This window comes from Oncorhynchus tshawytscha, linkage group LG09, assembly GCF_018296145.1.
Source record: "Oncorhynchus tshawytscha isolate Ot180627B linkage group LG09, Otsh_v2.0, whole genome shotgun sequence".
In the NCBI taxonomy this organism is placed as follows: Eukaryota; Metazoa; Chordata; class Actinopteri; order Salmoniformes; family Salmonidae; genus Oncorhynchus; species Oncorhynchus tshawytscha.
This window is the reverse complement of record NC_056437.1, coordinates 53,227,683-53,253,582: the sequence shown is the minus strand read 5'-3', so window position 1 is coordinate 53,253,582 and position 25,900 is coordinate 53,227,683. Positions and strand designations below refer to the sequence as shown.

General features: G+C 42.3%; 1 protein-coding gene across 3 annotated transcripts in view; it reads left to right on the top strand.

Annotated features, from left to right (window-relative positions):
* Nucleotides 1-24,678, top strand: part of LOC112258116 (septin-8-A) — a 50,670-nt gene extending 25,992 nt beyond the window's left edge. The window contains exon 10 of one of the 3 annotated variants that reach the window (XM_024432242.2): nt 23,304-24,678. In XM_024432242.2, coding sequence (XP_024288010.1) covers nt 23,304-23,466 — 163 coding nt within the window. In that variant the 3' untranslated portion in view covers nt 23,467-24,678. Of the gene's footprint in view, nt 1-5,696; nt 5,777-5,820; nt 6,807-23,303 lie in introns of those variants that run through there. The other 2 variants (XM_024432244.2, XM_024432243.2) reach the window with 2 other exon arrangements.
* Nucleotides 24,679-25,900: the final 1,222 nt, after the last annotated feature.

Here is a 25,900-nt window from a genome sequence, read left to right as displayed (position 1 = left end):
GTACCCTTTGCAGAGATCCAATGTGGTGATGTAATGAGCTCTACCTATTCTCTCCAGTAAGTCGTCAATGCGGGGCATGGGTTAGGCATCAAACTGGGAGATGGCATTCACCTTACGGAAGTCCATGCAGACGCGCAAAGAGCCATCCTTCTTTGGGACAATGACAATAGGGCTGCTCCATTCACTTGAAGATGGCTCGACAACATCCATCTCTATCATGGTGTGGACCTCTTCCTTGAGGGCTACCACCAGCCTCTCAGGCACACGGTAAGGATGCTGGCGGACAGGGTTCTGGCCAGGTTTCAAACGAATGACGTGTTCCAGGACTTTGGTTCTTCCTGGTCTCTGACTGAAGAGGGCCGGATACTTGCCAAACAGCTGCTTCAGCTCATCTTGCTTGTCTTCTTCCAGGTGAGCCAGTATGACTTCTGCTCGTTCTTTCCATGCCTCTGTGACTCCATCCGACTCATCCTCTTCTACTCTGCGGACCAGAAAGGACTTTCCTTTGGAGAGTTCCTCTTTCTCCTCCCAGGCCTTGAGAAGGTTCACATGGTAGGTTTGCTTCTTCTTACCCTTGTCCGGGTGCAGCACCTCGTAGGTCACTGGGCCCATCTTCCTCCCGATTAGGTACGGTCCTTGCCATTGCGCAAGGAGCTTGCTGGTAGACGAGGGAAGGAGGAGCAGGACTTTCTGTCCTGGCTCAAACTCTCTGTGGCGAGCGTGCTGGTCATAGCCTCTCTTCTGGGCCTTCTGGGCTTGCTGAAGGTTTGCTCTAGCTTCCTCTCGGTACCGTTCCAACCTGTCTCGCATCTGGAGGACATACTGGACAATCCCCTGTCCTGAGGTAGCTACTGGGGAACCTTCCCAGCACTTCTTCAGCAGGTCCAGTGGTCCTTGCACTGGCCATCCATAGAGGAGTTCGAATGGCGAGAAACCTGTCGATGCCTGAGGCACCTCCCTGTAAGCAAAAAGCAGAAAGGGTAACCACTTATCCCAGTCTTTACCAGTGTCAGCCACAAACTTCCTCAGCATGTTCTTGAGCGTTTGATTGAATCTCTCTACGAGCCCATCCGTTTGGGGATGGTAGGGAGTAGTCCTCAAGCCTTTAATGCCCAGCTGTCGGTGGAGTTGAACCATCAGTCACGAGGTGAAGTTTGTCCCTTGGTCCGTCAGGATTTCATCTGGGATTCCTACACGAGAGAAGAGCTGAACAAGAGCACTGATTATCTTTGGAGTGGTTATGGAACGGAGTGGGAAGGCTTCTGGGAACCGGGTGGCATAGTCACAGATCACCAATATATACTTGTAACCTGCACTACTCTTCTCCAAGGGTCCAACAATGTCCATTGCAATTCTCTTGTATGGGGTAGAGATAGAGGAGCCCGTTCAGACCTACGGACAGCACTGGTTTTCTGGCACGTGGGGCATGATTTGCAGTATTTTTGTACATCAGTATACATGGAGGGCCAAAAGAAACGGGAGCCTAGCCTAAGATAGGTCTTATGTTGCCCTAGATGGCCTGCCCATGGAACTGTATGTGCAAGGTTGAGAACAAGTGGTCTACAGGTAGATTGCACCACCAACTTCCTGCTATCTGCCTCTGACCCAAGGTAGAGTATGTGGTTGTCTACTGTGTAAATCCCCCCACATGAAGATTGACTGTCCCCAGCTAAGGCCTTGTCAAACAAACATTTCAAGGTTGCGTCAGACTTCTGCAGTGTAGCAAAATTTTGTGGAACATCCCATTGCACCTCTAACCCAGACACATCAGCAACAGGTACAGGGGTTCCCACATACTTCTCAAGACGCCGCTGGCGGCGTGACTTTCTGGGCCCTTTGGTTCCCCCCTCGCACAGACTATCACACAAGTCAGGCAGAGGTTGTAAACCAGCTTTGGCCTGGGCACGAGTGACAACTGAACATGCCATCTGAACATCAGACTGGCAAACTGACTGCTCATATAGCTGACCCCCACACTTCCCAACAGATCAGAGAGTACAGGCACATCCCTCCCCAAAATCATCTCAAAAGGTAGCTTCTCCATTACCCCAACTTTGAGGAGGTATTTCTGACCCCGAATCTCAACTGTGAGCTCAGCTGTGGGCTGCTGTGACTGGTCACCATGGACACATTGGATCAGTGTCTGATGACCATAATCAATGTCATTAACAGGTACATTACCTTTTCTGATCAATGACAGGGAACTGCCGGTGTCAATCATTGCAGTAAGACTTTTACCATTCACTTTTACAGGTACCAAGCATGACCCTTCCCGAGTCTGTCTATTCTGAACACCATCCCCCTCTCTGGGTACATAACAGTAACCTGAGAGCTTGGATTTACGTAGCGGACACATTGAAGCTTTGTGCCCCTGCTGCCGGCAGTAAAAACAGGTCAGACCCCTCCCATCAGAGCGAACTGCATGATCCCTTACCTCCCTCCCAGACACATAACCCCCAGAGTTACCTCCACCATCTCTGGCGTTTCTGATGTCCCTTGTGTCTCTGAGACTCCTTGGAGCGGGTGCTGCAGGTTGTGGTGGGCCCCCTTTACGTGCATTAAGATACTGCAGTGCAAGCTTGGCCGCCATAAGCCCGTCCTTGGGCTCGTGCTCTCGGACCCAGGTTCGAATGTCGTGTGGTAGAACTTGTAGAAGTTGCTCGAGGATGATGACCTCCCCGATTTCGTCCTGTGTCTTCTCCCCCGGTCGAACCCATCGTCGGTAGAGACCCTTGAGGCGGTGGTACGTCTCTGTCGGCGACTCACCCGATGGCGTTGATGCAGCTCTGAAGCGTTGACGGTAGGTTTCCGGTGAGATGTCAAACTTCACCAGCAGCGCTTCCTTCAAGCCCTTGTAGACATTGGCCAGCCCCTCATCCATTGCTGTGTAAGCCTCTAAGGCCTTGCCCGTGAGCAATGGGACAAGCCTGCAGGCCCACTCTACCTTAGGCCACTGCCACGTCTTAGCCATGCGCTCAAACCTCAGCAGGTAGTTTTCAATGTCCTCCCCTGCTGGTATGAGGGCATCTTTGGCTCCTTCCTCAGGAATGCTGGAAGATGGATGTTAACACTGCTGGACTGGTCTCCTGGTGCTGGCCTCATTACTGCTTGGGGTGCCTGCTGTGGAGTTGAAGTCCCTGCTGCATCGAGCCTTTGTCGTCCTGATGTTGGAAGACCCAATCTTGGGCTCTCACTGACGAGTTCCGCCTGGTGGGGAGCTGTGAGGATAGATTGGCGTAGGCCACGTAACTCCTGCTTGAGGTCTTCGTCCCTCCTCTCAAGGCAGGTGAAAAGTTGCTGAAAAAGGGTTACCATGGTTGGGTGTGGTTCTGGTCCCCCAACTGCTCCTTCAGTCAGCAGCTCACCCAGTTCTGGTTGTCTTTGGCCCCGCGGTCGGGCTCCTAGTTTCTCATACTTGACCTCTTCTTCACCAGACGATTCCATGGTATTCCACCCCGGTTCAACTTCAGGTACCTTTTCTGACAGTTGATGCTGTTGCTGAGAACGCAATCCTGTACGCATTCCTTTACCTCTCTTGTTGGAATTCACTGATTTGCGGTATGCCATCCCACCACTGCCACCATATGTCACGTAGAGTAGGCCAGATGGCTAAACTGGATAACCTAACCTCTATAAAAATAAAAAGATGGCGGAACCGCAAAAGTTCTTCTGTGCAAAGGTGTTTATTTACAAGTGATTCCGGAACAGAAAACAACAGTACTGCCATCAACGTCTACCTTATGGGACAGCTTAACAACAATGCTGCCCCATCCACAGCTCAATCCAAAAAATCCCCCTTAGAGACTGGAGAGAGGCTCCTTTTGTAGGGCTAGCCCCTCCCCTCAGAACAATTAACCCTAATTAATTAATCAATTAACTATACAAACCTACATTTTCCATGAACTAAACATACTCAAGGATATACATTGCAACACAGTTTTAAACAATATCACAACATAACATTTACAACATTACATCACTACTGACAATATCTTTCAATATGCCCATATGCATTAATGAGCCATTTGGGACAGGCACTATAAAGCCAACCCAATTCCCTTAGCTCGGGTCCTTTTCCAGCATACCCAGAAGCTACAGAGAAGGAGAGAGAGGAACAGAACAAACAAACAATGCGCTCATCCACAACATTGATAAGTATAATAATTATTGTATCTCTCAAATATGAACATTGACAAATGTGAAAGGCATGCACCAAGACAGAAGTTAAATTGTGTGTCGACCCACATTGTTAACTTATGGTATAATGGCGCAGGGAGGAGTGATGAATATGTGTGTGCGTTAAAGAACCAAATGCTGCCCGCGGCCAGTGACGGACTTCTACGTCACAATGAATGTTGTAAAATTCAGTGCAACTTCCATCGCAACTTCCATCGCGCGTTTACTATGATCCATCGCACAAACCTTATCACAAGATCTAGAATCCACATTTTTTGTGTCTGCCTTGATGTCCATAAAACTCCACGGACCCCCTTTGCAGTGGAATTTAGAATGATACGTGACTACTGCTATCCATTCAGCACCACGGTTCAAAGGGCGCTCAAAATAACCCTCATCAAGATGTTGCCTACATCTGATAGACCTACTCATCACTTATTATTTTATACAACGGGTGGGTTTAATCCAGAATGCTGATTGGTTAAACCGCATTCCAGCCAGTGTCTATTCCACAAGCTACCACCGGCTGAATCTATGATGTTAAAATGCCTATTTACTCTGTTCCATCGGACTGGCAATCCACTGTCTGGTCAGCCCAGCCAGGCAATTTATAAACTTTATCTCCATTATAAAAAGCATTTAGACATTCTCTAATTTCTTTTAGACTGACATTTAGTTTAACAGTGGAGATTTGTATAAACCTTGCTGTTTGTCTCCGACATTTGCAGCCTTGTTTCAATATTCAAATTCGATCTTCAGCTGTCGCATAGTAATGAACGTGTTGGGATGAGACAGACAGACAGGCGGGCAGCTTTTCTCAACCAGTCGAAATCATGAATCAGCATACATTTTCAAGGATGTATACAAAGAAATGTCAATAGAAAACAGGTCAAACAAAACTAAGTGCAGCTAGTTTTCAGCTTGTATGACGTGGCTGTGTTGTTGTTGTTAGTTCCTCTGAACAATGGTGTCCTGGGAGAGAGCACATTTTCTATGCCAGGTGAAATTGCGCATCATTAGCTCATTGTTATGGATGTATCCAAATAGAGTCAGGTTCTATGTGAGGCAGTCACAACTTTTTTTATTATTTCTTCTACAGTCTCCATCTAGTGGATAATATGATAACACCGGCCCTCGACACCAGTGTTAATATATCCTCCAAACACCGGCTTCTCGGGCATTATCATTTAAGTATTCAATCTGTGGGTACAAACTTTGATCTGAGAAATGATTGTCAATGAATTATTTATTTTGCTGCTCTCACCTAAAAGAAAAATAACACTACACCAGTGCTAACAGTTTTGTTAGAACTTTACATTTACACTGGCATTTTTCATGAGTGGTCTTCAAAATGGAGTTGAAGGGCTCCCTCCCCTGACAGCTCTGAATTATCACTCCTTCATTAATTATTCTGTACTGACATTATATTGATTCTCTGAGGCACAATCCACACTTTCTGACCTTATTTTTTTTCTTTTCTGTCTTCTCTTTCACCTTCATTATACTTCATCTTCATGAAGTCATACATTTTTCTGAAAGAATGTGAATGTGGAATGTATATGATTTGCATTATTTCACCCACAGTGTGTTTCCATTCACTTTATTTTGTCATTTGTGGTCATTTTCTTTGTCATTTTCTTTCAGTTAATGTATGAGCCCAGTATGCCAAGCCGACCACGGATTTGTCTTCCATCATCATAGTGACGTCAACGTTTGTTTTTTGACATTCCTTCATGACATTGTGCACATGGACCAAAGACCCTGATGGGACAGGAGACCGAGAGAGCTAACTTCCTGACAGTGGCCATTCCCTTCTCTAGGATCATTAATGTTATAATTTGGAACATGTTTTTTATACATCTTTTTCTAGTTTGAGACTTAGTGATGTGTTTTGCTCACCATCACTGATTTATAACAGAAGGCACAACAACAAATCATGGACTTTGAACTTCACTGTTTTTTGGTACTAACTTGTGTTGTTACCTTGTTCTCCCATATTGTCAGTTAATGTAATGTTAATAGATAATTTACTGGTTTTACTGGTAATGTAGGTGGACTCGACTCCTCACCAGCCAAACACCATTGTCTTACATCAGGTGGCGTCACTCCTACGTGACATTCAACCGACAGTGTAGACATTTCATTACGCTATCTGACATAAGACAATGGCCGTACACCTCATAGAGTGGGGTCTGAATTCTGAGCCAAACTAGGCCAGACCTTAATCCTGCATAGCAATAACGTAACTAAGTACAGTACCTGTATATTTATATTTTTGCAAACCGGTATATGTAGGTACCATCAAGTATACTAGTACTAAATATTAAAAATATGCAATCAATTCTGGTGCTGTTTTATGTTAATCCAGAAACCTGTATGTGAATATTTTCAGAACTTACTTGGCTTTATTAAAATGCAGATATGCAAAATGGATATGATAAAGCACACTATCCTGTATGTTGTCTAATTGTGATGTACCGTAAGCCATTGACATGAGTATGTGAGTGGTGTCAGTTTACATGGCCCATATACAATGCAGAAACTAATAGAGGCCTGGACTAACAATAGAAATGTTTACGTCGAAAGACTAGAAGTACTCGTTTTCATTGAAAATAAATGCAACCATCGCATTGGATGTCTCCCTATCCCATGATTTGATTTGATAAACTTGGGGGTTCGAGCCCTGAAAGCTGTGGCATATCAGGCTGTGTACCATGGGTATGACAACATTTATCTTTACTGCTCTAATTACGTTTAAACAGTTTATAATGTACAGACGTCAGATCTTAATATGACCCATTTCGTCATAGGAGGAAAATAATCTTGCACCATAAGGATTTTGAATGTGTATTTAGAATTGACGCTAGGAGTCAGCTGGTAGCTGTGTTTGTAGTCTACACAATCATTTAGACTGCAGATTCACTGGGTGTCAGTACAAGTAGCCTGTGTATGCTACGTGCAAGCTACAGAGCGTCGCGTGTGAATTCTTATATAATAAATGGACAATATTTGTAGGGGATAATGTATTCTTCGTTAGGGGAAAATCTGTTTCTTTAGATCAATTGTTTTATTCTATGTTCAAGGCAACCAATAGGCAAAATAAATTAAAGGTTATTTCAGTTCCTTGTATGAATCAGTGGGTACAGCCACTGACTGGCACACGTGCCTGAGTAGGCATGAGTTTGAATCTGGTCCACAAATGCCCTTAATATTTTTGGAGGAACTAGTACTTTTCTAGTTACTCTGTAATTTCTGGGGGAAGTAACTGACTTTTTACTAAGTTTCAATTGACCAAATCTCTTTCGTTACATATACTGAAAAAAATATATAAAACGCAACATTCAACAATGTCTTATATGTTGCCTTACAGTTCATAAGGAAATAAGTCAATTGAAACAAATTCATTAGGCTCTAATCTATGGAGTTCACATGACTGGGCAGGGGTGCACCGACTGGGGAGCCAAGCCCACCAATAAAAATGAGTTTTTCCGGTGAAGAAACCGGGCGTGGAGGTCCTGAGCTGGTGTGGTTACTCGTGGTCTGCGGTTTTGAGGCCAGTTGGACGTACTGCAAAATTCTCTCAAACAACGTTGGAGGGGCTTTATGGTAGATTATAATTAAATTATCTGGCAACAGCTCTGCCTGACATTCCTGCAGTCAGTATGCCAATTGCACGCGCCCTCAACTTGAGACATCTGTGGCATTGTGTTATGTGACACAACTGGACATTTTAGTGGCCTTTTTATTGTCCCGAGCAAGGCGCACCTGTGTAATGATCATGCTGTTTAATCAGCTTTTTGATGCGCCACACCTGTCAGGTGGATGGATTATCTTGGCAAAGGATAAAACGCTCACTAACAGGGATGTAATCCAATTTGTGCACAAAATCAGAGAAATAAGCATTTTGTGTGTATGGAAAATTTGATTTCAGTTCATGAAACATGGGACCAGCCCTTTACATGTTGCGTTTATATTTTTTGTCAGTGTAGGTTTATTATATTATTGCTGACAGACACAAACCTCCCAACCAAACATGATTAAAAAAATATTTACATGAATTGATGCTATTGGTTCCCCTTTAAATCTGGATGACTATTGAAGTGAAGCAGGTGTCTTCATATTTTTGTTATTGGGTTCTTAGCCAGACGTGATCAGAGGTAAGTTGCACTTTACCTTCGGCCTTTTAATATTATATTTCTGGAGTAAGATAGCTATTTCTAAGATATTCTACTGTTAATTGTGTTTTGAGGAGAAGTACAAATCAAATGGCTACTTAGCTAGCTTTGGCAAACCCAGAATCTGACAAAAAGTTGAATCTCCTGTTTTTAGCTCATATGATCTGTTAGTTGGTCAACTAGCGACCTTGTCATTGGCACAAAGCTTGAATAGATTAATCAGATGTGTGTGGAAGTAGCTATCATATTAGGTTGCCACTAAGTAAACTGTCTAAGCTAGCTAGCTGTGTCAACCATGTAGGTAACTAATGTTAGCTGGATCAATGGGTCAGTTCAGCTCAGCATCCTCCCACACATTTCTCACTTGCTCTCTCAAGGAAATAAAATACCCCTCAGTGGAAAGGAGATGTTTGGAAGATGAGGACACATTTCATAGCAGGTTAGGAAAAGGCAAAATACTTGACATCAATTTCATTCCATGGTGAAAATGTCTAATTTGCATACTCTTGCTCTGGTGAAAATTCGGTATTGACTGTTGTAACACTTACCTGTTCATTCTGAGTGAAATATTTTACATCACACTTGGTGTAAATCTTTTTAGTATGATTTCACCATCACATACCTCAAATGATATTGTGGCATGTATTTCTTCCAATGTCTGGAGTACCATTATGAAATTGTGCACATTGATAGATTAAGTCAATACTGAATTATCATAATTGAAACCGTAATTTACAGCCTACAGACTTTGTTTAATGCAAGTCTTCATGGGAGAGTACCTGTGCTGGGGGACATCTGCAAGATGGTGCTGTCAGGCTTTAATGATAGTGCTGTCAGGCTTTAATGACATTAATCTAAGTTGTCCTTTTGGTTTGCTGTCACAGTTTATTTTTATTTACCTTTATTTAACTAGGCAAGTCAGTTAACTTATTCTTATTAGTCTTATTTTCAGTGAGTCTTATTTTCAGTGATGGCCTAGGAACAGTGGGTTACCTGCCTTGTTCAGGGGCAGAACAACAGAGTTTTACCTTCTCAGCTTGGGGATATGAACTTGCAACCTTTTGGTTACTATTCCAAAGCTCTAACCACTAGGCTACCCTGCCGCTCCATAGTTAAGTCGATTTCTGGCCGGATACTTTTTACTGTTACTTGAGTAGTTTAAGAAGTAAATTTTTACTTGAGCATATTACAATTAAGTGACAGTACTTTTACTTAAGTACAGATTTTCAGTACTCTACCCACCTCTGCAAATACTATAAAACGTGGGCGAGCAGCCGCATATGAAACACATTGGGCTTATTTTGGTGAGAGTGAGCCCTCTCACTTCGCCTCCTCCTCTCTACCTTAGTCCTGCTTGCAACCAAAGTCTTTCAAGTGGAAATGTCTAGGAGCAACAACGGCTCATCCGCAAAGTGCTAGGCCACACAAGCTCACAGAACAGGACAGGACCACCGAGTGCTGAGGTGTGTAAAAACTGTCTCTCCTCGGTTTCAACACTCACTGAGTTCCAAACTGCCTCTGGAAGCAATGTCAGTACAAGAACCCATGAAATTGGTTTCCATGGCCGAGCAGCCACACTAAGATCACCCTTGTTCGGGCCCCTTAGATCCAGCGAAGGGAAATCTCAACACTACAGCATACAATGACATTCTAGGCGATCCTGTGCCAACAAGATCATCAAGGACCTCAGCCATGGCCTATTCACCCAGCTATCATCCAGAAGGCAAGGTCAGTACAGGTGCATCAAAGCTTGGATAGAGAGACGGAAAAACAGCTTCTAACTTTTTTTCATATTTTTTTTTTTACCCCGTTTTCTCCCCAATTTTGTGGTATTTATCTTGTCGCATCGCTGCAACTCCCATACGGACTCAGGAGAGGCGAAGATCGAGAGGCGAAGATCGAGAGCCGTGCGTCCCCCGAAACACAACCCAACCAACCTGCACCGTTTCTTGACACAATGCCCAATTAACCTGGAAGACAGCCGCACCAATGTGTTGGAGGAAACACCGTGCACCTGGCAACCGTGTCAGCGTGCACTGTGCCTGGCCCGCCACAGGAGTCACTAGTGTGCGATGGGACAAGGACATCCCTGCCGGCCAAACCCTCCTCTAACCCGGACGACGCTGGGTCAATTGTGCGCTGCCCCAAGGGTCTCCCGGTCACAGCTGGCTGCAACAGAGCCTGGACCCGAACCCAGAATCTCTAGTGGCACAGCTAACACCTTAGACCACTCGGGAGGCCGCTACCATCAGACTATTAAATAGCCGTCATTAGCCGGCCTCCACCCAGGTGGCAGATAGCCTAGTGGTTAGAACGTTGGGCCAGTAACCGAAAGGTTACTGGATTAAATCCCCGAGCTGACAAGGTAAAAATCTTGTCGTTCTGCCCCTGAGCAAGGCAGTTAACCCACTGTTCCCCGGGCCTGAAGACGTGGATGTTGATTATGGCAGCCCCCCACACCGCTCTGATTCAGAGGGGTTGGGTTAAATGCAGAAGACACATTTGTTGGACAACAAGTCACTGTCACTAGCAATGTTTCCCAAACTTTATATTGACACCGAACATATTTCAGCTCTGCTGAGCGCAAACTTGAACGTTGTGAAAATGATGTGCAACTTCCTGCTTGGACAACACTAAGGCTTTACCCACTTTAAGTTTGTTTTAACATTGGCTTTATGCTACTGTGGCTATTTGATCATAATGTAGGCCTACCAGAGTCGCCTACCATCAAAAACAATGGAGAAAATGCATCCCATAACATTTTAACATGGAAATGGCAGTCTACAGTAACAGCCAATGTGTGGTGTTCAATGTAGGCCTACATTCCATGAGACTTTTGAAAAACAATATGCAGAGCTTGACATTAAGGTAACAAATGTTTGATGCAAGAAACCAATTAACAAAATAAAATGCATTGTTATTCCCTTACCATTATTACAGAGAAAAATTAATTATTCTACCCTCTGCCTATCGACTACTTAGCTTATTCAAGCCTGTCTCAAAATATCGCACTGGTCTGTGTAGAGTACGGGCTGAGTCGTGCGCAATAGAATCCTACCCCGATGCGTTCTTCCTACAACAAAATCTCTTGCATAGTTCGTTTTGTTTCGGTATGTTGCATTAAAAGTGGCTAATATCGCGTTGATTCGATCACAATTGGCACAGTAAAGAACCATTGATAGTGTTAACTTCACTCAACTTTCTAGAATTTTCCCTGTTAGCTCCATGGGCAAATCTCGAGCTCCTTGCCATGCGCTGATATTTTCTTCTGTTCTGCGTGGCAGTCCCGGGGGAGCTGGTCAGCTACCTCCGGGTTATTTAGCCCTGCTGCCCTGTGTAGATAGACATGGAACCCTAGTCACTTTAATAATGTTTAAACATGTGTAAACATACTGTTTTAGTACAAAAGCTGAAGAACATAAGCACATCCAGGTACGTTCCGCAGGTGCTGGAGTTGCAGGCAAACTCATGGAAAACAGAAATTAATGCGATGTCACTGAGTACTGCCCCTATATATATATATATATATATATATATATATATATATATATATATATATATATATATATATATATATATATATATATATATATATATATATATATATATATATATATATATATATATATATATATATATATATATATATATATAAGACCTTCCACCACCACCTGGGATATGGATGCCTGATGAAGACCTAAGGGTTGAAACGTTGTTAATAAATATCACCTGGGTGCATGAGCAGCAGTGTGCGGCATTTTCCTTTTTGTTTTACCCATTTCATATGTACAGTGTATTCAGACTCCTTCACTTTTTCCACATTTTGTTATGTTACATCCTTATTCTAAAATGGATGAAATTGATGAGTGGGGAAAAACAATCTATACACAATACCCCATAATGACAAAACAAAAACAGGTTTTAGACATTTTTGCAAATGTATTAAAAATAATACTATCACATTTACAGTTGAAGTTGGAAGTTTACATACACCTTAGCCAAATACATTTAAATGCAGTTTTTCCACAATTCCTGACATTTAATCCTAGTAAAAATTCCCTGTTTTTAGGTCAGTTAGGATCACCACTTTATTTTAAAAATGTGAAATGTCAGAATAATAGTAGAGAGAATGATTTATTTCAGCTTTTATTTCTTTCATCACATTCCCAGTACATATACTCAAATAGTATTTGGTAGCATTGCCTTTAAAATTGTTTAACTTGGGTCAAAAGTTCCATAAGCTTCCCACAATAAGTTGGGTGAATGTTGGCCCATTCCTCCTGACAGAGCTGGTGTAACTGAGTCAGGTTTGTAGGCCTCTTTGCTCGCACACACTTTTTTAGTTCTGCCCATACATTTTCTATGGGATTGAGGTCAGGGCTTTGTGATGGCCACTCCAATACCTTGACTTTGTTGTCCTTAACCTACTGGGACAAATCAACAGAAATCTCATAAATCAAATTTCTCAAACATACATGTATTAGGCACCATTTTAAATATAAAATTCTCGTCAATCCAGCCACAGTGTCGGATTTAAAAAATGCTTTACAGCGACAGCTCCACAAACGATTATGTTAGGTCACCACCAACTCACAGAAAAACCCAGCAATTTTTCCAGCCAAAGAGAGGAGTCACAAAATGCACAAATAGAGAAAATTAATCACTAACCTTTGATGATCATCAGATGACACTCATAGGACTTCATGTTACACAATACATGTATGTTTTGTTCGGTAAAGGTAATATTTATATCCAAAAATCTTATTTTACATTGGCGTGTTATGTTCAGAAGTTCCAAAACATGCAGTGATATTGCAGAGAGCCACATGAATTCACAGAAATACTCATTATAAATGTTGATGAAAATTCAAGTGTTATGCATGAAACTTTAGATACACTTCTCCTTAATGCAACCGCTGTGTCCGATTTAAAAAAAAATTTTTTTACGGAAAAAGCATAATCTGAGAACAGTGCTCAGAGCCCAAACCAGCCAAAATAAATATCCTCCATGTTGCGCAGTCAACATTAGTCATAAATAGCTTTATAAATATTCACTTACCTTTGATGATCTTCATCAGAATGCACTCCCAGTAATCGCAGTTCCACAATAAATGCTTGTTTTGTTCGATAATGTCCATTTATGTCCAAATAGCTTCTTTTGTTAGGGCGTTTGGTAAACAAATCCAAAAGCGCGTTCAGGTCCAGTGGGACGAAAAATTCAAAAAGTTATATTACAGGTCGAAGAAACTTGTCAAACTAAGTATGGAATCAATCTTTAGGATGTTTTTATCATAAATGTTCAATAATGTTCCAACCAGAGAATTCCATTGTCTGTAGAAAAGCAATGGAACGAGAGATACCTCTCACGTGAAATGCGCGTGACCGAGAACGAGGCTGCTGGCAGACCCCTTAGGCAAACAGCTCCCATCCGGCCCCCCTTTACACGAGAAGCCTGAAACAACATTCTAAAGATGGTTGACATCTAGTGGAAGCCCTAGGAAGTGCAAAATAACCCATATCCCACTGTGAATTCGATAGGGGCTGAGTTCAAAAACTACAAACCTTAGATTTCCCTCTTCCTGTTTGGATTTTTTCTCAGGTTTTTGCCTGCCATATGAGTTCTGTTATACTCACAGACATCATTCAAACAGTTTTAGAAACCTCAGAGTGTTTTTTTATCCAATACTAATACTAATATGCATATATTTGCATCTGGGACTGAGTAGGAGGCAGTTCACTCTTGGCACGCTATTCATCCAAGAGTGAAAATGCTGCCCCCTATCCCAAGAAGTTAAGCCATTTTGCCACAACTTTGGAAGTATGCTTGGGGTCATTGTCCATTTGCGAACATGCTTTATCTTCCTGACTGATGTCTTGAGATGTTGCTTCAGTATATCCACATCATTCTCCTCCCTCATGATGCCATCTATTTTGTGAAGTTCACCAGTCCCTCCTGCAGCAAAGCACCCCCACAACATGATGCTGCCACCCCTGTGCTTCACGGTTGGGATGGTGTTCTTCGGCTTGCAAGCCTCCCGCTTTTTCCTCCAAACATAACGATAGAACTGTTTGGCCATAATGACTATTTTTGTTTCATCAGACCAGAGGACATTTCTCCAAAAAGTATGATCTTTGTCCCCATGTGCAGTTGCAAACCGTAGTCTGACTTTTTTATGGCGGTTTTGGAGCAGTGGCGATATAGGATATGTGGATATAGATACTTTCAATGGAACAATGACTACAAGCTTGGCACACCTGTATTTGGGGGGATTGTCCCATTCTTCTCTGCAGATCCTCTCGAGCTCTGTCAGGTTGGACAGGGAGCGTCGCTGCACAGCTATTTTCATGTCTCTCCAGAGATGTTTGATCAGGGTTCAAGTCTGGGCTCTGGTTGGGTCACTCAAGTACATTCAGAGACTTGTCCCGAAGCCACTCCTGTGTTGTCTTGGCTGTGTGCGTAGGGTTGTTGTCCTGTTGGAAGGTGAACCTTCGCCCCAGGTTGAGGTCCTGAGCGCTCTGGAGCAGGTTTTCATCAAGGATCTCTCTCTACTTTTCTCCGTTCATCTTTCCCTTGATCCTGACGTTTCTCCCAGTCCCTGCCGGTGATGCTGCCACCACCATGCTTTACCTTAGGGATGGTATTGGCCAGGTAATGAACGGTGCCTGGTTTCCTCCAGACATGACTCTTGGCATTCAGACCAAAGAGTTTAATCTTGGTTTCATCATGATCTGAGTGTTTTAGGTGTTTCAGTCTGGCCATAAAGGCCTGATTTGGTGGAGTGCTGCAGAGATGGTTGTCCTTCTGACCAAGGCCGATCTCCCCCGATTGCTCATTTTGCCTGGGCAGTCAGCTCTAGGAAGAGTCTTGGTGGTTCCAAACTTCTTCCATTTAAGAATGATGGAGGCCACTGTGTTCTTGGGGACCTTCAATGCTGCAGACATTTCTTGGTACCCTTCCCCAGATCTGTGCCTCGACAAATTCCTGCCTCTGAGCTCTATGGACAATGTTTTCGACCTCATGGCTTAGTTTTTGCTCTGACATGCACTGTCAACTGTGGGACCTTACATAGACAGGTGTGTGCCTTTCCAAATAATGTCTAATCAATTGAATTGAGCACAGGTGGACTCCAATCAAGTTGTAGAAACATCTCAAGAATGATCAATGGAAACCGGATGCACCTGAGCTCAATTTTGAGTCTCTTAGCAAAGTGTCTGAAAACTTAAATAAATAAGGTATTTATGTTTTTGAAGGTTTTATGCATTTGCAAAAATGTCAGAAACCTGTTTTCTCTTGTCATTATGGGGTATTGTGTGTAGGTTGAGGAGGAAAAAATGATAATTGAATCAATTTTAGAATAAAGCTGTAACGTAACTGTGGAAAGAGTGAGGGGGCTGAATACTTTCTGAATGCCCTGAATATGCTGTATTCTAGTCAAGTCCATCCTATTCAACTATTGCTGTACATACACTATTCTATCCATGTTTTCTTCAGATATACTATATATATATATATATTTATATCCAGTAAAAAGTTTATATATATATATATATATATATCCAGTAAAAAGTTTGGACACACCTACTCATTCAAGGGTTTTTCTTAATTCTTTACTATTTTCTACATTGCAGAATAATAGTGAAGACATCAAAACTATGACTTAACACACATGGAATCATGTAGTAACCAAAAAAGTGTAAAACAAATCAAAATACATTTGACATTCTTCAAAGTAGCCACCCTTTGCCTTGATGACAGCTATGCACACTCTTGGCGTTCTCTCAACCAGCTTAATTTCAATTATCACGTGTGTCTTGTTAATTTGTGGAATTCCTTTCCTTAATGTGTTTGAGCAAATGAGTTGTGTTGTGACAATGTAGGGGTGGTATACAGAAGATAGCCCTATTTGGTAAATTATGGCAAGAACAGCTCAAACAAGCAAAGAGAAACGACAGCCCATCATTACTTTAAGACATGAAAGTCAATGCGGAACATTTCAAGGACTTTGAAAGTTTCTTCAAGTGCAGTCACAAAAACCATCAAGCGCTATGATGAAAATGGCTTTCATGAGGACCACCACAGGAAAGGAAGACCCAGAGTTACCTCTGCTGCGGAGGATAAGTTCATTTGAGTTAACTGCACCTCAGATTGCAGCCCAAATAAATGCTTCACAGAGTTCAAGTAACAGACACATCTCAACATCAACTGTTCAGAGGAGACTGTGTGAATCAGGCCTTCATAATTGAATTGCTGCAAAGGAACTACTACTAAAGGACACCAATAAGAGAAAGAGACTTGCTTGGGCCAAGAAACATGAGCAATGGACATTAGACCAGTGGACATTTTTCCTTTGGTCTGGAGTCCAAATTTGAGATTTTTGGTTCCAACCGCTGTCTATTTCAAAATCAAATCAAATTTACTTATATAGCCCTTCTTACATCAGCTGATATATTAAAGTGCTGTACAGAAACCCAGCCTAAAAGCCCCAAACAGCAAGCAATGCAGGTGTAGAAGCACGGTGGCTAGGATAAACTCCCTAGAAAGGCCAAAACCTAGGAAAAAACCTAGAGAGGAACCAGGCTATGAGGGGTGGCCAGTCTTCTTCTGGCTGTGCCGGGTGGAGATTATAACAGAACATGGCCAAGATGTTCAAATGTTCATAAATGACCAGCATGGTCAAATAGTAGTAATCACAGTGAACAGGTCAGGGTTCCATAGCCGCAGGCAGAACAGTTGAAACTGGAGCAGCAGCCAGGTGGACTGGGGACAACAAGGAGTCATCATGCCAGGTAGTCCTGAGGCATGGTCCTAGGGCTCAGGTCCTCCGAGAGAGAGAGGGAGAAAGAAAGAGAGAAATAAAGAATTAGAGAGAGCATACTTAAATTCACACAGGACACCGGATAAGACAGGAGAAATACTCCAGATATAACAGACTGACCCCAGCCCCCCGACACATAACCTACTGCAGCATAAATACTGGAGGCTGACACAGATGGGGCCAGGAGACACTGTGGCCCCATCCGATGATACCCCCGGACAGTGCCAAACAGGCAGGATATAACCCCACCCACTTTGCCAAAGCACAGCCCCCACACCACTAGAGGGATATCTTCAACCACCAACTTACCATCCTCAGACAAGGCCGAGTATAGCCTACAAAGATCTCCACCACGGCACAACCCAAGGGGGGGCGCCAACCCAGACTCAACCTTCTCAAGTGACGCACAACGCCTAGGGATGGCATGGAAGAGCACCAGTAAGCCAGTGACTCAGCCCCTGTAATAGGGTTAGAGGCAGATAATCCCAGTGGAGAGAGGGGAACCGGCCAGGCAGAAACAGCAAGGGCTGTTCGTTGCTCCAGTGCCTTTCCGTTCACCTTCACACTCCTGGGCCAGACTACACTCAATCATAGGACCTTTTGAAGAGATGAGTCTTCAATAGAGACTTAAAGGTTGAGACCGAGTCTGCGTCTGTCACATGGGTAGGCAGACCATTCCATAAAAATTGAGTTCTATAGGAGAAAGCCCTGCCTCCAGCTGTTTGCTTAGAAATTCTAGGGACAATTAGGAGGCCTGCGTCTTGTGACCACAGCGTACGTGTAGTATGTACAGCAGGACCAAATCGGAAAGATAGGTAGGACCAAGCCCATGTAATGCTTTGTAGGTTAGCAGTAAAACCTTGAAATCAGCCCTTGCCTTAACAGGAAGCCAGTGTAGGGAGGCTAGCACTGGAGTAATATGATCACATTTTTTGGTTCTAGTCAGGATTCTAGCAGCCGTATTTAGCACTAACTGAAGTTTATTTAGTGCTTTATCCGGGTAGCTGGAAAGTAGAGCATTGCAGTAGTCTAACCTAGAAGCAACAAAAGCATGGACCAACCTTTCTGCATCATTTTTGGACAGAACATTTCTGATTTTTGCAATGTTACGTAAATGGAAAAAAAGCCGTCCTTGAAACAGTCTTGATATGTTCGTCAAAAGAGAGATCAGGGTGCAGAGTAAGAGACGCGTGTGGGTGAACGTATGATCTCCGCATGTGTATTTCCCACCATAAAACATGGAGGAGGCGTTAGGGTGCGGGAGTGCTTTGCTGGTGACACTGCCTGTGATACGCCATACCATCTGATTTGGGCTTAGTGGAACTATCATTTGTTTTTTAACAGGACAATGTCCCTACACATTTCCAGGCTGTGTAAGGGCTATTTTACAAATAAGGAGAGTGATGGAGTGCTGCATCAGATGACCTGTCCTCCACAATCCTCCTACCTCAACCAAATTGAGATGGTTTGGGATGTATCGGACCGCAGAGAAAGAAAAGCAGCGGTCACAAGACGCACAAGTGCTCAGCATATGTGGGAACTCCTTCAAGCCTGTTGGAAAAGCATTCCAGGTGAAGCTGGTTGAGAGAATGCCAAGTGTGCAAAGCTGTCATCAAGTCAAGGGGTGGCTACTTTGAAGAATCTCAAATATAAAATATATTTGTGATTTGTTTAACACTTTTTTGATGACTACATGATTCCATATGTGTTATTTCATAGTTTTGATGTCTTCACTATTATTCTACAATGTAGAAAATAGTAAAAAATAAAAACAAACCCTTGAATGAGTAGGTGTTCTAAGACTTTTGACTGGTAGTTTATGTGGGAACTCCTTCAAGACTGTTGGAAAAGCATTCCTCGTGACGCTGGTTGAGAGAATGCCAAGAGTGTGCAAAACTGTCATCAAGGTGAAGGGTGGCTACTTTGAAGAATATAAAATATATTAGTGATTAACAGTTTTTTGGTTACTACTGTACATGATTCCGTATGTGTTATTCCATAGTTTTGATGTCTTCACTATTATTCTACATTGTAGAAAATAGTCAACATAAAAGGATAACTCTTGAATGAGTAGGTGTGTACAAACTTTTGACTGGTCCTGTATTTCTACTACGGACTACTTGCTCCTCTTAATATTTCTACATTTCTTAATTCCATTCTTTTACTTTTTAGATTTGATATTACTGCACTGTTGGAGCAAGGAACATAAGCATTTTGTTACACCTGCAATAACATCTGCTAAACATTTATGCAACCAATAAAATGTGATTTGATTTTAACTTTGTGGCATCAGTTTGGAAGAGGCCCTTTCCAGTTCCAGCATGACAATGCCCCCGCCGTGCACAATGCGAGGTCCAAACAGAAATGGTTTGTCGATCGGTGTATAAGAAGTTGACTGGCCTCCACAGAGCCCTGACCTCAACCCCGTCGGACACCTTTGGGAGGAATTAGAATGCCAACTGCGAGCCAGTCCTAATTGCCCAACATCAGTACCCAACCTCACTAATGCTCTTGTGGCTGAATGGAAGCAAGTCCCTGCAGCAATGTTCCAACATTTAGTGGAAAACCTTCCCAGAAGAGTCAAGGGTGTTTAAGGCTGTTACAGCAGCAAAGGGTGGACCAACGCCATATTAATGACCATGATTTTGGAATATGTTTGACAAGCAGTTGTCCACATACTGTTGGCCATGTAGTGTATGTGAAAACACCCTAAGATAGCAAGCCATGATCCCAAGGACTTTGACTGCCTCAGAACGGAAAAAGAGAACTGCTCATGTTTAGCCAATCACAAGGCTCATTTGAATTTCCTGTTGCATCAGAAAAGTTATCTGCAACGAGAGAGATTTAAGTTAAGATCTGGCATCTGTACACTAATTATATAAGTTGTAGACCAACAGAACAAAATGGAGAGAGCCCATCTTAGCCTTACAGTAAAAAGTATAACCCTCTTCTATTAAGAAGTAAACAAGAGTGAAAGAGGAAGTTGCTGTGTGCGTTCTCCCCCACCACATGATTTACAACAAAAAAGTTTACGAAAGGCTGGTACATTGTGGTCTTGAACCAACCTGAAGTAGAACAGAGAGCTGTCATCCATTTACCATGAACAATTGAAACAGCAGACTTCATAGAATTTGTGCATAGAATACATTTTTTTTTTTCTGGGTCTACATACAACTTTTAAGGTTATGATGGGCAGAAAGGGATGGATACATGTGGACAGCTTATTGAAAACTCATAGATCTTCTTGTTTCAGTTACAAAGAAGAGATGGTGGTCATGAAATTGAACGTTTGTCATAGCTTTTATTCTGGAGATAACATAACAGTAACATAGCTGCCTTTTCTGACAACCAAAGAGATAAGAAATGAACGCTTTTCACTTTGGAAAACAGTGTAACATCAACGACGGAACACGATTTACGTTATAACTTCACACACAAAAAAAATGTATTTCACAGTTGAAAGTACTACAATACTCCACTGTATAACTATAACACATCAGTTCAATGTGGTAAGTAAAGAGGCACGTTATAACAGTTCCACACATTGAGATGTGACTAGCTTTAAAATGAAAGAATTCCATGTCTTTGCTGCACTGTCATTTGTAATCAAAGCATTTTGTAAAAGTAGCTATAGTGATTAACTTGTTTGAAAGGTCAACAGAACAAACATGTTTTAGTACAACAAAGTAAAAACAAAAGATGAGTCTTGAAAAATATAATTATAAAATTATATGTATATAAAAAGCTCCTCTAAATATCAAAGTGCTGAATAGGTCATGGAAGAGGCAATACCAAGTTCCTGACAAGGTATTCTTGGTCCTCAACTAAATAAAAACAATCCCCAACACATGCAGACAGGTTCAGTCCAACAGGATATTAGCTCACAGCAGGGTGGAGAGGTGGGCAGGGGGACACATTCTTCTGGTTGGCCTCATGGAGGATATTAGTATCACTGTCCCCATCGACCTCCAGAGCCAACCCCTCGTTGTATAGGCACCTAAAACCATCGTAGAACTTGTCTGTATCCCCCTCCCCCTGGCTTCCTTTTCCCCTCCTGGTCTGCCCGAGACCCGGTTTGCCCGCAGGCTCCCAGGACACCTCATCCTGAAGCTTGGTCATCTTGGTGCTGTCAAATATGTACACTGCATTGGCTGGTAGGGAGAATTCCAGGCTGGTGAGGTATTCGTCTACCATCTCCTTGCAGTGGATGAACTCCATGCTCTGAATCTGGAGCAGAAAAACTCACAGTGATTTCCTCAGACATGGCAAACAGGTTTAGTAAAAAATAAAAACACCTTATGAGAAATGCCGATTGTGTGGGTTCCATTGTTTTTAACTCACCTGTAATAAAAAATAAGATTGAAATATAAAAAATGTTATGGATGGCAATAAAATTTAAAAAAACAGGAACGTACAAATACAAAGACCAAATACAAAAGAAAAGTGAGAAAGAAGGTGTTATTGTGAACTGAAAGAAAGATTTATAGTACCTGTCAAAGGTTTGGACACCTACTCAGTTTCTTTATTTTTATTTTTATTTATTTTTACTATTTTTCTACATTTTAGAATAATAGTGAAGACATCAAAACTATGAAATAACACATGTGGGAACCAAAAAAAGTGTTAAACAAATCAAAATATATTTGAGATTCTTCAAAGTAGCCACCATTTGCCTTGACAGCTTTGCACACTCTTGGCATTCTCCCAACCAGCTTCATGAGGTAGTCACCTGGAATGCAATTCAATTAACAGGTGTGCCTTGTTAAAAGTTAAGTTGTGGAATGTTTTTCCTTAATGCATTTGAGTCAATCAGTTGTGTTGTGACAAGGTAGGTGGTGGTGTACAGAAGATAGCTCTATTTGGCAAAAGTCCATAATATGGCAAGAACAGCTAAAATAAGCAAAGAGAAATGACAGCCCATCATTACTTTAAGACTTGAAGGTCAGTCAGTACAGAACATTTTAAGAACTTTGAACGTTTCTTCAAGCGCAGTTGCAAAAACCATCAAGCGCTATGATGAAACTGGCTCTCATGAGGATCACCACAGGAAAGAAAGACCCAGAGTTACTGCTGCTGCAGAGGATAAGTTCATTAGAGTTACCAGCCTCAGATTGCAGCCCAAATAAATGCTTCAGAGTTCAAGTAGACACATCTCAACATCAACTGTTCAGAGGAGACTCAGGCCTTCATGGTCGATTTGCTGCGAAGAAACCACCACTAAAGGACACTAATTAGAAGAAGAAGAGACTTGCTTGGGCCAAGAAACATGAGCAATGGACATTAGACCGGTGGAAATCTGTCCTTTGATCTGATGAGTCCAAATGTAATATTTTTGGTTCCCTCTTTGTGAGATGCAGAGTAGGTGAACGGATGATCTCTGCATGTGTGGTTCCCACCGTGAAGCATGGAGGAGGTGTGATGGTGCTTTGCTGGTGACATTATCTTTGATTTATTTAGAATTCAAGGCACACTTAACCAGCATGGCTACCACAGCATTCTGCATTGATACACCATCCAGTCTGGTTTGCGCTTAGTGGTACTATCATTTGTTTTTCAACAGGACAATGACACAACACACCTTCAGGCTGGGTAACAGCTATTTGACCAAGGAGAGTGATGGTGCTGCATCAGATGACCTGGCCTCCACAATCACCCGACTTCAACCCAATTGAGATGGTTTGGGATGAGTTTGATCGCATAGTGAAGGAAAAACAGCCAACAAGTCCTCAGCATATGTGGGAACTCCTTCAAGACTGTTGGAAAAGCATTCCAGGTGAAGCTGGTTGAGAGAATGCCAAGAGTGTGTAAAGCTGTCAAAGGCAAAGGGTAACTTTTGGTTACTACATGATTCCATGTGTTATTTCATAGTTTTGATGTCTTCGCTATTATTCTACAATGTAGAAAATATTACAATCAAAGAAAAACCCTGCAATGAGTAGGTGTGTCAACTTTTGACTTGTAATATGGTCCAACATACTTCCCTAATGTTTACTTACATGAGCACCAACTTGGTTGCATAACTACACTGCAAACACAAAAGCATGACAGCAAACAGCCAAGTGTTTTGAACAGTGTGAGGGGTGGTGATAGCGCCATTGGGAGATGTGGCGTGTCTTACCTGTGCTTTCTTCAGCAGATCGGTAAAGACTGAGAACCAGTCTGGGGTGAGCCTCTCCAACTCCAAGGTAATGATGGCCAAGGCTAGTGTGGAGCCCTTGAACTGTGATAGCTGGTGGCAGGCCATACAGTGCTGCACCTGCCTAGTCCACAATGCCGCCTGGAGGCAAGGCCTCTTCTGAGAATGAGCACCCACAGACGAAAGGTGGGGGTGGCCAGAGATCAACAGGGCATGGAACTGCAATAATCACAAAATACAGAAGATGGAGACCATCATTAATACATATCCATTGTTTCATTCATTCATTCATTCGTCACAATTCATACCGATCACGGACAACTTTCCACATCTTCTCTTTAACAGCCATTCCCATATTACATGATCTTCTTAGTAACCCCCCCCATCTGCCCCCTTTCCTTGCCTGGGGTGTGATGCCCTCTTTGCTGTGTGCAGTGCTAGTCTGTCTCCCTGTTTTAAGACTGTTAGTGTAAAACCAACATGGGGGGGCTACATTTGTAATGCCCAAACCTTTTTTTAATCTTCTTTGTCACAAAATTGTGAATGCATTTGCATGTCTCCACTCTTTAGCAAATAGTCAGCCATGTTGTTTGAGCAAAGGAAAAAAACTTTAGAATTTCAGGTTGTCGTTTAAACAGATCTAGTGGAAATGTTGAAAGAGCTCATCTTTGAATCCACAGCTCAATCATACAACTGTGTTATGGTGGAAAGTATGTGACAATATTCCTGTAGTACCCATTGTTGTTTGAAAGACAATGGCGATATGACCACTATTTCGTTTGCTGAATGCAAAGTACATTTTCAGGGGAATGTAATTGTTGGAAAGTTTATTTGAAAAGTATTAGAGAATTTATTTTTATTTAACTAGATTTTCTTTGTATCATGTTTCTTTTTTGAATTCTACAATACTTGTATTTTTGTAATAAACCTATTGTGAGCTAGGACAATATGGAATAGCTCTTATGGATTAAACTATAATCTACTCACAACTAACTGGTGAGACATTCATCAATCTCTGAAATGTTTCAGTATTCAGAACAATCTTATGTTGTAATTTGAGGAAATTCTCACATTGGCTCTGGTGTGAAACAATGAAACTGCCCTAAAAGTTTTACTTCACACCAATAGAATTATGTTCAAGGATGTTGGCCAATGGTTGTGGTTTGCCATGGTAACATTGCAGAGACGTCTACTACTAGACTTGAGGATGAAATATGTCTGGTAATAGTTAGTGTTTGATGCTTATTTGACTTCCAGTTTGTGGTGTGTAGTATAAAGTATGGATCTTTCCAAGATGTCAAACTCCAGTGTGCCATAAACAATCTATACAGCATGGCATTTTTTAAATTAAAATAAATATGCATACATGACAGCACAGTACTAGTCCAATTAATTGAATTTGATTTAACCTTTTTAAACTAGGCAAGTCTAGGCATTTATCTTATGTTAAGACTGTAATTGGAAGTGGGTTAGGGTTGGACAAATGATATCTTAAAAGCCTCTCCCCTTGTTAAATAACAGGGTTCTACTTTCTGCTTTACTACTGGAGGTAAATCAGATAAGTGCCTTGGCTTGATGTAAGCTCTAAATTGCACTTAATCACTAAGTTTTAAATGACCGCTTGTCAATGGTGTCAGGTGTGGAAAAAGACATATCACAGGTGGACACAAGTCAAATCAATGCACAATTTCTAGGACCAATACTCTTATCGGGGAGAAGTTAACATTGGCCATCTTTGACAAGATGAAGCGTGTGTTCCCTTGTGCTTTTGTACCGTGTTTGAGCCTGTCAAAGCAGTGAGGACGTGTTCACGGCTACTTACGATGTGAATGAAGTCGATTGGCGTTGCGGTATACAGGTCCCAGCTCAGCTTATCTAGTATGATCCTCTCCATGCGAAGAATCTCCGCTGTTGAAAAGTTGCATCCGCTCTGCACAACAAGGCCCTTGACTGATCCAATCACCTGTTTCAACAGACATCAGCAAGGGAGCTAATAAACATATTGTATTAAACTAGAGTTGTGTTTTATTTTGATTATAAGAAAGAATAAACTTATGTTCACTATGTTCAATTATGTTTTGCAAAACTTCCAAGAGATAAAAATCCCACCTCATCCTCCTCATTGATTTTTGCTGAGAGAATCAGAGAGGTGAAGGCGATACACTTCAGGTATTTGGGCGGGGCCTGAAACAGAAGGTGATTTAGCACCTCTAGAATTTAGCAGAATGTGAGCTGTGAATTATTTTCAAGAACAGAGGATTTCCATACCTTCACTGTTGCTAGAAGTCTATTCAGAACACAGACTCCAAGAGCAAATGTTTCTTGACAGAAGTTGAACAGTCTGCACATTTCACCCAGCCACAGGATCACATCTTGCAGTTGGAATGGGGTAATGTCAGTACCCTGTGTGCGATGGAAAGAATCAAGAGGTCAGAACTTTGCAGGGGTGTGTGGTGAATGTGTCAGACTGTGTCAAACATTAGGCTCAGTCAAGATGGTAGCCCATATACCTGAATGCAGCTGTTCTTGAAGACTGGCACTTTCCAGAGGCGCATCTCCCTGCCCAGTGCATCCTCCAATAACGCCACCAACCGTTG